Below are 14,077 nucleotides of genomic sequence, written 5' to 3'. Positions count from 1 at the left end.
TCTTCACTCTTACTCTAAGTAGAAAATGCACTTATGATTTGTGTCACTAAGAATCTGTTCATAAAATATTATACATATTAAAATAAGTGTCTGTCTTCTACCTTTCAAGTCTTTTAGACCTAGTCATTAAATTCATTATCATTCAATCTGTTTAGTATGACAATGATGATAATTGCATAAAAATTCTAATTAGCTATATCCCTCATTACTTTAAATTAAGAATATTTTTTTAGGCAAACTACCAATGAAATCACTTGTCTGACTTGCCAAACCCTAGAAAGACTGTTTCATTGATGACTGTCAGACAAATGCTGAATAAACCCTCATTTGAAACTGGGATTCCTTAATACATGGGACAATTGTGATCAGACTTTTGTCCTTCCTGGACCTGAGACATCACCCGAGTAAGCACATGCTGCTCACGACCAGTTTCCTGTCCTACTAGCATGCCAGCTCAGGCATCTAGTGCTTCAGTTCTTCAGACATTTAATAACAATAATCCTTGGGACGGTAAATAAGTAACATTCAAAATTTTACTATTTACATGTGTTTATAAGTTAGAACTTTTTTATAACTACATATTATTTAGAAAGCTTACCCTAGAAACTAAACTGTCATGTATCATTACAATTACCTGTTTCTAGTAAAAGTGGCCAACAGAACTTTCACAAGCATCACTTAGCCAACCCAAATAAAACTTTTCAGTGTGGTTATTTTGGATGCTGACACTTAGGGCAGTGCATATGCACTTAGAGGAAAATAAGGGATATTTAATCAGAAATCAGAAGTGTGGCACACAGAAGGCTGGCAGGTTAATCAGTAGAAAATGCTGGCTAATTCTAGAGTTACTTTGGGATTCTTTCAAAAGAATTAGAAAAAAATAAATCTCAGGTTTCAGAGTACTGTAGAAATAGTCATCCTTCCCACACATAGAAGTGTGACCTTGAACTTGCTCAGATGCTGAGGGGAAGCACACACCTGCTAGGGAGACAAAGTCAGGGTGCCAGCCCAGACAGACAGAGGTTCTGTGTTCTTGACACAGGAAGGTCTCAGTATCAACCTTCTTCCCTTCCCTCTCTGTAAGGTAAAGTTCCACATCACTTCAGATCTGCAACTGAAGGGGACTCCCCGCACAGTGGGGGCTCCCTTCCAGGACCCAGATTAGGAACGGTGGGGTGGGGGGTTGTTAAAGTGGCAGGAAACACTGGTACTAAATGATCTTGCAAGTGTCATTCTTAGGAAAAAAGGGGGAGGTCCCTGTCAGAATGGTGGTGAAAGAGGTAGAAGATGAGGAACCAGGGAAAAGGGCAGGGATATTTGTTCCAGAGGGACAAAGGACTGCCTCTAGACAGAGAGGAGACAGACATTGCACATGGGCAAATGGCAGTTTATAAAGGTAAAGGATGAGGTGTTTAATTTTAATTGGTCCTGTTATTTAGGTGAACCAAAAGGGGCTTCTGATTTCTGGACTTTGATAGTCAGACTCAGGAGGAAAAAGTGGCCATATAAAGGAATAAACCTTGGTGGCTAGCTTTAGGAATGTAATCTAACAGTTTTGAGAAAGGCACAGGGAATAGAGGAGAAGGGCAAGGCCCACCAGAGCCACATGCTCAAGTGGGCTGTGTCCCTGCAGCATCTTTCCTTTACTGGGATTACACATGATCGGGGATTGGTTTGCTTTTTAAATGGAGTGAAGGAAACAAAAGCAAAACAAACCAATGTTGTTTCTAACATGGAATTAACTGGTCTGTAGAGGTTACAAGGCAGGGAAGGCAGCCAGCACCCTTGGAGGAATCCGGTGAACTGGCAGTCTGCGGGCACAAAGCTGGCTTATTTTATCCTTTAGTGTCAGGTAAGGCATAGCAAGCTTTCTCTTTTTATTTCATTTAATCTTATCTAATTCCTGCAATTATCCCAAAGATTATTGTCAGTGTCAGCTTACAGTGATGAAGTAACAGAGGCAGTTTTGTGACAGAGTTACATAAAGGAACTTGCTCAAGATAGGTAAAAATAACTAGTCATATTTTGTTCAATTCTTCAGTACTATTTTCAATTTATAGTCCAGTTTTGATTGATTTAATGAGCATATCTACCGCATTTACCATCTGACTTATTAGTAAACTGGAAGTCTACAAGGCAAGTTAATCAGTGAGAGACACCTCAGACAGTTTTTGTTTCTAATTGTGGTGACATCCATTCGTCTCTCACATAACTTATAATCTTAACTGAGTGGCCTTCCAGGCTGCATATTTACCTTTCAGATAAAATAATGAATTCCTCTTTTTCTTGTTACATCATCTTTGCTGTACCATTCATGGTCTTATCTCTTCCCTCTCACTTGTCTCACTTTTCTGTCTTCCAAAATTGAAGATGATATATTACAAACTTAGGAAACTGCTGACATCTGCTCACACTAAATTTCAGGAAGGTATTGAAAAGGGTAAATACTCCTGGTTGTTGCCCAGCGCCCACCCTCTAAGATGAGTGGCAAGGAAAGGAGTAAAGGGACATGGGAAATGTCTAACATACTAACAAACGAACCGAGATGCATAGTAAAGAAAAGAAACAACTAATTAGGAAAATACCCCACAGAATTCTTAGCATCATCAAGTGTGGTATTGATTTTTTTTATTGATCTTCCCCATCATAAGCTTCAGAGAAAAGGGTTAAGTATGGCAAAATAAATACACATTTGTTTTGTTCTACTTATAGGCAACTAAGGAATCCTTAGTGAGAATGTATATTATTTACTCTTTTTGGAGACAAATTTAGTGATGTCAAAAGCAGTGCCTCCCATTCGACCTAAAAACTGCAAAGTAGGCATTAAAATGGGATAAATGCCCAGGTGTGTGACAGCATTATCCCAGGCTCCCGCTGTGGGAGACATCCTTATTGATAGACACAGTACTCAGGATGCTAACCGAAGGCAACAGTTGCAGAGTTTTGAAATTGTCAAGTCTCAGTCGCATTCACTTTATTTCATTCCTTATTCAACAGATTAGGTAGAGAATCTCTGCACTAGAGTTAAACTGAGTATTGGAGATGAACTAGAGAATGAGATAGACAGGGTGCTTTCATAGTGGGGAATGCAGTCAGATAGCTGTATGAACAGTGGTCAGAGTCTGAGGAGATGGAAGCTGCTCAGAACACACAGGGAATCCAGAATAGTCTTCAGGGTAAGTGTCTAGTGAGGAAAAAGGATGTTTGCATCTTGTAGAAGGAATGACATGCACCAAGGGTCAGAAGCTAGAGCAGCACACTAAGACCCCAGCACAGCAGAAGGGAATGTGAGAACTAAGACACTGCATAGTTGGGACTTCATCCAGAGCTCCCTGGAGCTGTCAAGATAACGGAATAGGAATCGCATTTCTGAAAGAGGATCAGAGCATCATGTGGACCCTGTGCTTAGGTGGCCCTCCCTAGCAACTCCAAAGTGGACATCACCAAATTAATTCCCCACTCAGAGTGCGTGGCTTGTCATCTTGTAGTTAGTGTGTATAGGCTGAACTACTAGAAAACAAGAAAATCTCCCTTATAAATGCCATGAGAATCATTTACAGAAAAATCATAGAGTACATCATCACTTTGCAGATGAAGAGACATGCTCATGGGACCAGACGATATGCCAGGCTGTGGAGTAAGACATTGTCAGGCTACAATGACACACCACATCTCATGACACCTTCTGTGGGCTTTTACCTAGGGCTCTGGATTTCTTCTTCCTATGGAGGGCCTCAGAGATACTATTTTGGGGTTCTTTTGTTTTGTTTTGTCCTTGCAAAGAAATTACTATATCTGTGTTTTGTGTGATCCAATGACTGCTTCTTTTCTTTGCTCAGGAGCCATTCACAACCTTCTTCCTCAATGCAAATGATGGGAAATTTGACCATCCGGACCGAACCTTCTCATCCATTGCAAGGTCATGGAGAACCAGTCAGAGAGATACCTCTGATGTCAAGGTATATAGTTTATTTATCATTTATAGTCACAGAAATCTAAAACTTGTTGAACGTTTTATTTCTAAGTATTAATGGATATATATGACATTTTATATTATGGCTTTGTTCCATTATATTAAAATTGTATACTCCATCTAACCTTAAAGAAAGTCTGTTATTGTTGTGTGACCCATTCAGTTTAATCAGGGCCATCTGTGTGACTGGTATATTGGGAATATCCATTGAAACCTGGAGGGATGGTCACCAGTGGATACATAACTTAAAGAAATGATCCCCCTTTCCTTGAACCCATAAGAAATGTTTCAGCAGTGAAAGCTAGGGCTCCCTGAGGCCCTCCTCCATCCTAACTGTTGATGCAGACATGGGGTCGTCATTGGTTGTTCCTGAGAGTTCATGACTGCCATTACTGTGTGTTGCCTAGAAGGTGCTATTTTGCAGTCTTTCTCCCTTCCCCTGACTCTTACCATGTTTTTATGTCCTCTTCCACAGTGTTCCCCAGCCTTAGAGGGGATGATATAAATGTCTTATTTAGGGCCGAGCACTCAACCCTCAATTTTCAGCACCTCTTACAGCCGTAGTGTCTGTCTGCCTTCTAGCAGCTCACTGAAAGGAGAGGTTTCTCTGATTACGACTGAGAGTGGTAATAGTCTTTAGGTATAAAAATACATTTAGAAGGTGGGTTGACACGCTGGTTAAACAACAAAGTTGAACTCCTCACTAGGTTCAATGACACCCACACTGTGGGCTTTTGGGAAAGTTTATAATACCAGATACGGATTTCCTTTTGTGGAAAGGGTCTTTTACATAACCAGAGTAGCAGCTGAATCACTTTAACAGTTGTGCCATCATTGCCCAAATGAGCAGGACCTTAATGGTGGACGAGGTTGGCATCGTAACTCCCAGCAGCCTAGATAGCTCCTTCCAGCATTTTGAAAGCTATCTGGAAGAGGCTCCCAGCAGCGTTCCAGCTTGATTTCTCTATAGCATATGATCAAGGTGTGTGGTGCCTTAAGCAGTAAGGTCATATCATTTGTTCTGGCGTACAACTAGGAGGAATGACAGAAGCCTTGTTTTAGGGTCTCCTAGAGTCTCCCTAACAATGACTAGCAAGGAGGTGCTCCCTACCTGGCACTGGAGATTTTTGTTAATAACAAGTAGCTTCAATTAAGAACAATTAAAAAACAGTTCAGGATTTTTTTGTTTCAATCAATTAAGGTGTTTTCAATTTTTTTAAAAAAAACCTTATCTAATCCAAATGGTATAATCAGGAGATGGAAAGAAAAATCCGTAACTTACCTTTCCTATTAGTCATTCAATATTTGGCCCATTGCATAAAACACAGTGGGAATTGAATCTGACCTTAATGTGTCATAGTGTTATAGCTGGCCCAGCTTTGGGTTTTTGTAGCCTGGGGCAATTAATAAAGCATTAATGACAAGACCCATTTAAAATGCACGCTTTTCTGTCCAGCCTTAGCCTTTATTTGACTGCCTGGGGATACTAAGCAACGGTACATATTAGATTAAGCCAGCACACATAATACCCAGAAAGAGAGCGGAACAATTCTACAGTTGGTACTACTTACTATTTTTAAATACAAAGATCTAATCATTGTTTATACGTGCTGTTTTTTTTTTTAAAGAAAAAGAAAGGACTACATGGTCTTGATGGATGCATGAGGAAAATGTGCTCCTTTTCTCTCTCTGTCTGATAGTAAGATCACATGATCAAGTTATTTTTTATTCTTTATAGCACTTTTTCTATCACTGCCACTTAGTGCAAAATTGTTAGGTGTCGTCCAGGCGGTGGTGGCGCACGCCTTTAATCCCAGCACTCGGGAGGCAGAGGCAGGCGGATCTCTGTGAGTTCGAGGCCAGCCTGGTCTACAAGAGCTAGTTCCAGGACAGGAACCAAAAGCTACGGAGAATCCCTGTCTCAAAAAAAAAATTGTTAGGTGTCACTGAATTTAGGGCCTAGTCCTACAAAAGGGAGCCAGTTAAGCTCAGCTGTTTGATTTGCATATCTGCAGCTATCCAAAATATTTATGCAAGGCAATACAGTGTCAGCAAACTGAGAATTTTTTGAGTGAATAGAAGCTGTGTATTCACTTCGTTCTCAAAGCAAGTCACAAACGAGGTTGAAGCAGGATGTAGCACATTCATGTTTTATTTGTTACTATTAAAGTTTATGAGAGTCCATTTTAATTCATGCATATGATGTTTAGAAAAAGCAAGGGTTTAACCTGCAGCCCTGCTGAGTTAAATGTGGTGGCCTCACTTACCTAACAGTCTTAACATCCCTAAGGAGTTAAACTAAAATATCTAAAAGCCATCGTTCCAACTGACTGTGGCCGGGAATCAAGGAATGCTTGATATACCTGGAGAACAAAGAGGAGACTGGGAGCTGGAATGCAGTCCATGAGCAGCAGTGTCTCAGCCTCTTGTCACAAAATCCTTTATGGAATTCATTATTTTCATGTTAAGTCAGAGGTGTATTTTATTTTAGCGAACTATTTCAAGTAGAAATACATTCTCACTGTTTCCTAGCATCGTAACAGCAAAGAATTGGCATTTTACTTAACTTAGAGGTTCACCCTCACATGCCCACACGTACATGGGGTCAGTTATTTCTAATTTATTTATGTAATCACACTTCTCAACTTTCCTTTCCACCTTGAGAACTGGGTCAGTGCTTCAAGTACCAGAGACCTCAGCAAGCTGCATTTCAGTCATTAACCACCCCCCCCCCCCCCCCACACACACACACACAACCTTCCTCCTGTTACCATTTAAGGAGCATTCACATTCTGTTGCTAATTGTGGTACTTGACTACCTGAAGTTAGGCATCAAAGAAACCATCAGTGTGACTATTCCTAACCTGGAAGTTTTGGTTTTCATCCCCAAGCAGCCATACTGAACCTCACCCCGAGACCTCACACACACTTAATTGGTGACTAAGGAATGTATTTCTCCACCTTGACATTGCGCAGACTGTGTTTTCAGTTCTCCTTGACCAGCAACCTTGGTCCTTGCATACTGTGTGATTATATCCTAGGCTCTCTTTCTTCCACCAGACTGCATGTCTGTTCACACAGAGAAATGTACTTCTGTATCCTGGAATGGGGCTCTGTGTACCTTGTATGTATTTATAAAGAGTGTTTCTTAATAATGGGGCCAGTAGTTCAATGCCATCTGCATGTTTAATTTTTAAACATATTATCAAACCATCATCCCCAGTGATGACAGCTCCCTCCCTAAAGCCATATGCTAGGCTGCTCCTTCCCCGTCCCCAAGTCATCCTGCTGTAAGAACTAATGTGGTTGCTGGTGCTCTGGAAAGTGCATCAGGGAGTGGACAACACTGTCTCTATGCACAGCACTTTTCTGTACTTATTTACCGTAATATGATACATACAAGCTGAGCTCCGAGGTCCAGGACAGCCAGCGTTACAGAGAAACCTGTCTCGAAAGAAGGAAGGAATGGAAGGGAGGGAAGAATGAGAAAGGAAAAGAATAAATTGCAGGCAATATGGCTTCCATCAGGTTTCTATTCCATGTGTGTACACACCTGTGCGTGTGTGTGCCCAATCACATATGTCCACTTGTGTTCTGATACTTACTGTGACAGCATCAGAATGTATGTCTTATAACAAAATGTTAGAATGTTTGAGGTTTTTGGGAATAATAACTGGTGAGTTGAAATTTTTAAGTGCATGGTTTAGTACATCTATTAAGGTATTTTTACTCTAAAATCATGATCGATTTAGTAGGGAAGAGTGAGTTACTAGGAATGATAATCCCACTAACTTCTGGAGCAAGGATTTTTATTTCTGGTCTCTACTGTGTAATACTGCAGTTGACATGTTTTCAAAGAAACATGTTTTTGTTTCCGGAGAAGAAACCTATCTCTGCACTATCTACTGACTTAGACAACCCTGCAAGGGAGGCTGAATGCGGTGGTGGATGGTTTCATTCTGTCTCTCTCCATTAATGTCAGTTTCTTCCTGTGCTAATGAACGCAAGATGAGTAGGAAGGGGAGCTGCCCAAGTGACCTCTGAGGAGAGCTCCCAGGAGTGGAGTCAGATCAGTTAGTTTTGGCTCTGGGGTTTTGTATTTTGATTTTAAATTTCTTTCCTTCAGCCATGCCCTGCCAGCGGAGCTATTCCACTTAGAGGTGTTCTTACACTAATTTTCCCTAATACCTTCCAAAGTTGTCACCCTACTTTCTGAGCAGCTATGTAGATGTTAGAAAAGGTGGCTGTGACACAGTGTCATTAAGGTGACATAGTGTAAATTAATGCAGTTAATGGAGGTGCTCACACTGCCTCAGTGACCCATTATGAGCTCTTGTGGAATTAACAGATGCCCAGGCATCAATCTTTTGGGAAAAGGATAGAAAAGCGCTGGCAGCTTTAAAACCTCACAGTGAATTATATTAGGAAAGTGAAAACGTCTGGGTTAGATTTGATTTCACCAGGAAGCCATAAAATGGTGCGGCTCTCAGCAAAATATATTAAACTGAAATGTCAGATTTGATGCAATAGGTACACAATTATGATAGTGTTAATAGTGGTCTTCTATCATCCTAAGACATACTTTCCAGTTCAATTTCTCAGCAGCTTGAACTTGTCATAAGCTTATAAATTAGAAATTGTGTTTGAGGATATTTTCCTATTTTTGACAGGACGCATATACTACTATTAACTGTACCGTAGGGTTTTAGTGTAGCTGTTGAAATAAACTAGAAATCACATTTGCAGACACAGAACTCCTGTTACAATAGCCACTTTGCCATTTCTTTAATAATATTCTGTGTCTTTCTGTACTATTTTTCGTTTAGTGAAATTTAAATTCTTTGAATTTTTTTCCTTAAAGAGAAACTGTTTAACAGGGGGGTGGGGTGGAGGGAGGCTGCAGTAACCCAAACAGTGGTTACCTTGGCCGGCTTTGTCTAGCATTCCTGCATGGAGGCAGAGCAGACTGTGTTCCTTTTAAGAAACATTTCACAGTTTACAAATATGCTTTTGGTTGGTCTGCTAAGTGCTCAAAGCAGCTCATTTTGACAAGGAGTTTCCTAAATATTAAGAGACTTTCAGAAGCCTCCTTTTGGTCTCCTGGTCACTAGCTAATGTCTGCCTGAGGCTCCACACTCCTTGTACCCCATGACTCTCATCCTCTGGGGCCTTGGCTCTGTCCTCTGGGTCTTTTCTTTTTCATGCATTGCCTCTTCTTGAAGTTGAATGCTTTTCTGCCTGCTTTCTTGTAGGAAGTTGGCCCAAGGTCCCTTTGTCTGTTGGACTAGCAGCTATAACGTAGACACCCTGTATGTTTAATTATAGTTTCAGTATTAGAAAAAAAAACTCACTCAAATCTTTTGAGGCAGGAGGCTGTGACTTAGAACACTATCTTCAGTGCCCAGAAGATCCCTAGACTTCACTGTGTGACTGTACAGATGTGCGAACACCACCTTAAGCTGGCTGCACCTAGCTCTTGGGGGACTTTCTGCACCCCTGTCTTGAGCTTCACCCTGTGGCTACATTCTGTTAGTTACCCTGAAACTGACCCCGAGCCAGCCTTTCATTTTGGCAATCTTTTGCTATCTGAGAGTAGACCTTTGTTTATCAAAACCCTGCCTCAAACCTGAGCAGTTTCTTCCTTATCTGTCATAGTACCGTGTCCGTATATCCCTGGTCATGACCTATATCTAGGTCATTCTGCCTAGAAAGTTCCATGCGCACAAGTTCCTTAGGTCCTTTGAGGGATGCAGTCTTGTTAAACTTCCCTACTCTGCATCACTCAGGGACCTTCTGATTCCTCAGTAATCTCAAAGACCACCCCACTGTTGCATCTCACCTCCCGAAACCTGCCTCCGTCCTAGTCCCAAAACCAGTGCCTCACAGTTTAAGCTTTTACTAGTGCTGTACTTCTCCTTTGATTCTAACTTTGTTTCTTTAATTTATGTCTAACAGAACACCCCAAAACTTAGAAATTTAAAACTATTCCTTGGCAGTATACAATCAGAGTTCAGGCTCAGCCATTATAGCTGGACTTCATGCCATAGGATACCTAGGCTGCATGGCTGAGCAAATTTCTCACTTCTCTTTGAATCTATGTTCATATCTATAAAACACGATGGTGAGACATCCATCCTGTGAAGTGTTTGTCAACACTAAGAAAGCACAGGTAGAGTGCTTAGAACGATGGCAGAGCTCAGTAAGACCTGGTAATGCCATCTTCAACTTTAAAACTGAGTAACCCAAAGTATGATTTCAGTGATTCTGGTCTGGGACAGGAGATGACGATGTCATTCCACAAAACCGGCTAGACCTCAGAGGTGATGCTCATAGTTTTTGTAATATTATTAAAATAAAAAAATCTCTTAAATAATATCAGTATAAATATAATGAGATGCTAATAGTATCCTACATTTACATTACCAATTTTCAATAAAATTGGCTAAGTGAAACAAAATTGTAAAGCAGTGAAGCAGACATAAAACTTCCGACTTTATCTGCTGCATCAGCTGCTTCTCCCTAGACTTCTATGGCTTTACTCTCTCCTCCTTCTCCATCAAAAACACCAAATTACCCTCAATTTCTTTTTCAGAATAGTCCATTGCAGTTGCTCTGGTGTCTTTACACCCCCTGTGGCCTTACGCATAAGCTGTTCAAAATCAGACATTTCTTGATACCTACTTTAAAACACATCTGTCTGGTGATTGTTGTGACTCTTGGGAAAGATTCCTTCAAACTTTAAATTTCGACAGTTCATCTTAACAGTACAGATAACATCTACTTTACAAGCATATCCTATTGGCCAGATGAGGAAGAGAAGGGAAGGTCCTCCCTGGAAACACTGCTTCGTAGCACTCCTCCCATTCCAGCCCTCTGGACTGTTGGACTGCAGCCCTTGCCTGTCTGCATTGCTCTGTTATTGGTGATGGCCAGCTTGTGGCACCATCCTTTCCACTGTGCCTAGAGTAAAGCCCTACCATGACTGACAGAAAGCATGCTTATTTACCTTACAGATTTCCTTCCAGCCCCTTCTCTCAAGAAAGAGACCTTCTACACATAGGTCTTTCTTTGAACTTGTATTTCACATATATAGTGTCACTGGAGTTCCCCTTTTCTCAGCATCTCTGTGGCCTTACTCAGCCCCGAAATAATCTCTCAGAAACTATATTATATGCAATAACTTAAGCTTATTTCTAGCTAGCTCTTACATCTAGACTTAATCCATTTCCATTATTTTATATTTTACCATGGTGCTCCTGGCCTACCAGCAAGGTTCCAACTGACAACTCATGTCTTTCCCCTCTGGCAGCTACATGGAGTCTCACTGGCTCTGCCTTCTTCCTCCTAGCATTCAGTTCAATCTTCCCCGCCTTGCTCTATTCAGACCTATCACAGACCAAAACAGCTTCTTTATTTGTTAACCAAGAAAAGCAACACATATACACAAGGACTTCCCACACCAGTGATACTTTATTGTCATAGTTTGTTAATGTACATAAAAGTTCCCTAAGCAGCATAGAGTTGTTGGTACAGCTTCATACATTTATCTATTGGCACTGTTGTAAGCTGCTGTTACTTTGTGTACCCATTCATCACTGTTTTTGTTTGTTTGTTTTACTGAAGATTAAACATAGGGCCTCTCCAGCACTCTACGCAAGGGTTCTCTCCTACTGAGCCACACACTCCCTCAACTCTCTGCGCCTGTGAATTCAGAGTAAAGAAAGAATAATAAAGTGAATTGTGTAAATGTTTCATCTTCTGGGATTCCTAATTGTTTTCAAATGGTGACTAGACCTAAAATTAGGTCAAGGATTTCTTTCCTTTTATAGTTGGTAAAAGTCAATTGTTTTGCTAACTGATTTTACCAACTGGCTACTAAGCTGAATCCCTTTTCTGCACAGGAACTAATTCCAGAGTTCTACTACCTACCAGAGATGTTTGTCAACAGTAATGGGTACCATCTGGGTGTCAGGGAGGACGAAGTGGTGGTGAACGATGTGGACCTTCCCCCCTGGGCCAAGAAGCCAGAAGACTTTGTGCGGATCAACAGGATGGTAAGAGAACTGTTTTCTGCTAGAACAGGAATGAGAAGTTCATGTCTTCTGTGGGTTTGTTTTTAACTGTTGCCAGGTTCCTCCCCATCTATAATTACAAGGTTCAAACCTAAGAAGCAGTGACAGACCCCTGCTGTCATCTTCTGATCGCAGCCGTTGTAGAGCAGACTTTTTCTCTGAGGAGGGTTGATGGGGAGGTATTTCAGGGCTGCGTGTTCCCTCCGAGGGGGCAAGCAGACAAGTGGCTGCTGACTAACATCACAAATTCTGAGGTTTAAAATAAATGTCCTTTCCTTATTTTTGTCTATTGTAACCAGTGCGTCTGCATACCTTTCTCACCCATAAAAGTATTCAAGATAGGAGAAAGCTACAATTGGGAGGTTTCATTCATGGGAAGTGTATGCTGTGAAACACTTCTTGTTGTAATGCTCCTGGCCTGGAGGAAGCCACCCATCTTACAGCATCTAAAATACACATGGCAGAGGTCTGGGTGTTCAAATACCTATGTAAATAAGGTCTGCCTGTGGAGATTTTCTAGATTTAAATATATTTTATTACAGTTGAGGGGATTTTCATCTTGCTGTGGTTATGGTGCGTGGGAAATGAGCAGTGCTGTAGTGTACTGATAATGTCAAGAATTGCTAAGACAATGGAGACAGTGGCCCAAAAAGCACATCTTTAGTCCTGTTTCTAGTTCTCCCAAGTCTCTTCACCTGTCTAATAAATCTGTTTTCCTCTTTTGGGCAGTTGATTTGTGAGTCAGCATCCACAAAATTTCCACACAGCACAACAGAAGTCATGTTTCCCATTGGAAAGAGTATTATTGACATAAAATTGGCCTATTGAATAATTCACACACAGAGATTTAACCTGAGTGGGTTTGGCCTGCTTAGAGCTGTGCAGCCTTCACCACAATCAGTCTGGAGATATTTTGTCATTTTATAATGACCCCTGACCCGTTGGTTTCTCGCCCTCTTTCCTCAACTTCCCCATCCCACCATCCATGTCCAGGCCATGCTAACCTACTTACGCCCCCCTGTGCTTCTAATCTTCCACCTTCAGGCCTCTCTAGCCTGTCTCAGACATTTCGTATGTGCAGTCCTGAGACACAGTTCTGCACGTCCTTCCCATGCTGTGCTTTGTGTCGCACTCGCAGTAACAACTGTTATTTTACAGCAGTATTATCTGTCTTTAAGAATATTCATCTTTTGATATACTTCAATTTTAGGAGCTGTTGCTGATATAATAGTCTTATCCTTAAAAACACCATATAAAGTCTGGACAAGGTGACACCTGCCTTTTTTTTTATATAAATTTATTTATTTATTAAAGATTTCTGTCTCTTCCCTGCCACCGCCTCCCATTTCCCTCCCCCTCCCCCAATTAATTCCCCCCCCAGCCCGAAAAGCAATCAGGGTTCCCTGTCCTGTGGGAAGTCCAAGGAACCCCCACCTCCATCCAGGTCTAGTAAGTTGAGCGTCCAAACTGCCTAGGCTCCCACAAAGCCAGTGCATGCAGTAGGATCAGAAACCCATTGCCATTGTTCTTGAGTTCTCAGTAGTCCTCATTGTCCGCTATGTTCAGAGAGTCCGGTTTTATCCCATGCTTTTCCAGACCCAGGCCAGCTGGCCTTGGTGAGTTCCCAGTAGAACATCCCCATTGTCTCAGTGTGTGGGTGCACCCCTCGTGGTCCTGAGTACCTTGCTCGTGCTCCATCTCATTCTGCTCCTGATTTGGACCTTGAGATTTCAGTCCTGTGCTCCAATGTGGGTCTCTGTCTCTGTCTCCTTTCATCACCTGCTGAAGGTTAATATTCAGGAGGATGCCTATATGTTTTTCTTTGGGTTCTCCTTGTTTAGCTTCTCTAGTATCACTAATTATAGGCTCAATGTCCTTGGTTTAGGCTAGAAACCAAATATGAGTGAGTACATCCCATGTTGCTCTTTTTGGGTCTGGCTTACCTCACTCAGGATAGTGTTTTCTATTTCCATCCATTTGCATGCAAAATTCGCCACACCTGACACCTGCCTTTTTTTAAAAAAATGTTTGT

The 14,077-nt window shown here is 41.4% G+C and overlaps 1 protein-coding gene across 3 annotated transcripts in view; it reads left to right on the top strand.

Moving 5' to 3' along the window:
* Nbea (neurobeachin) overlaps positions 1-14,077 on the top strand; it is a 492,297-nt gene that overhangs the window by 424,787 nt on the left and 53,433 nt on the right. For all 3 annotated transcript variants that reach the window (XM_075950839.1, XM_075950838.1, XM_075950840.1), the window contains exons 46-47: positions 3,840-3,959; positions 11,875-12,027. In XM_075950839.1, the coding sequence (XP_075806954.1) occupies positions 3,840-3,959; positions 11,875-12,027 (273 nt within the window). The remainder of the gene's footprint in view (positions 1-3,839; positions 3,960-11,874; positions 12,028-14,077) is intronic.

The sequence above is a fragment of the Microtus pennsylvanicus genome, chromosome 16, assembly GCF_037038515.1.
Source record: "Microtus pennsylvanicus isolate mMicPen1 chromosome 16, mMicPen1.hap1, whole genome shotgun sequence".
Classification (NCBI taxonomy): Eukaryota; Metazoa; Chordata; class Mammalia; order Rodentia; family Cricetidae; genus Microtus; species Microtus pennsylvanicus.
This window is presented reverse-complemented; position numbering and strand designations above follow the sequence as displayed.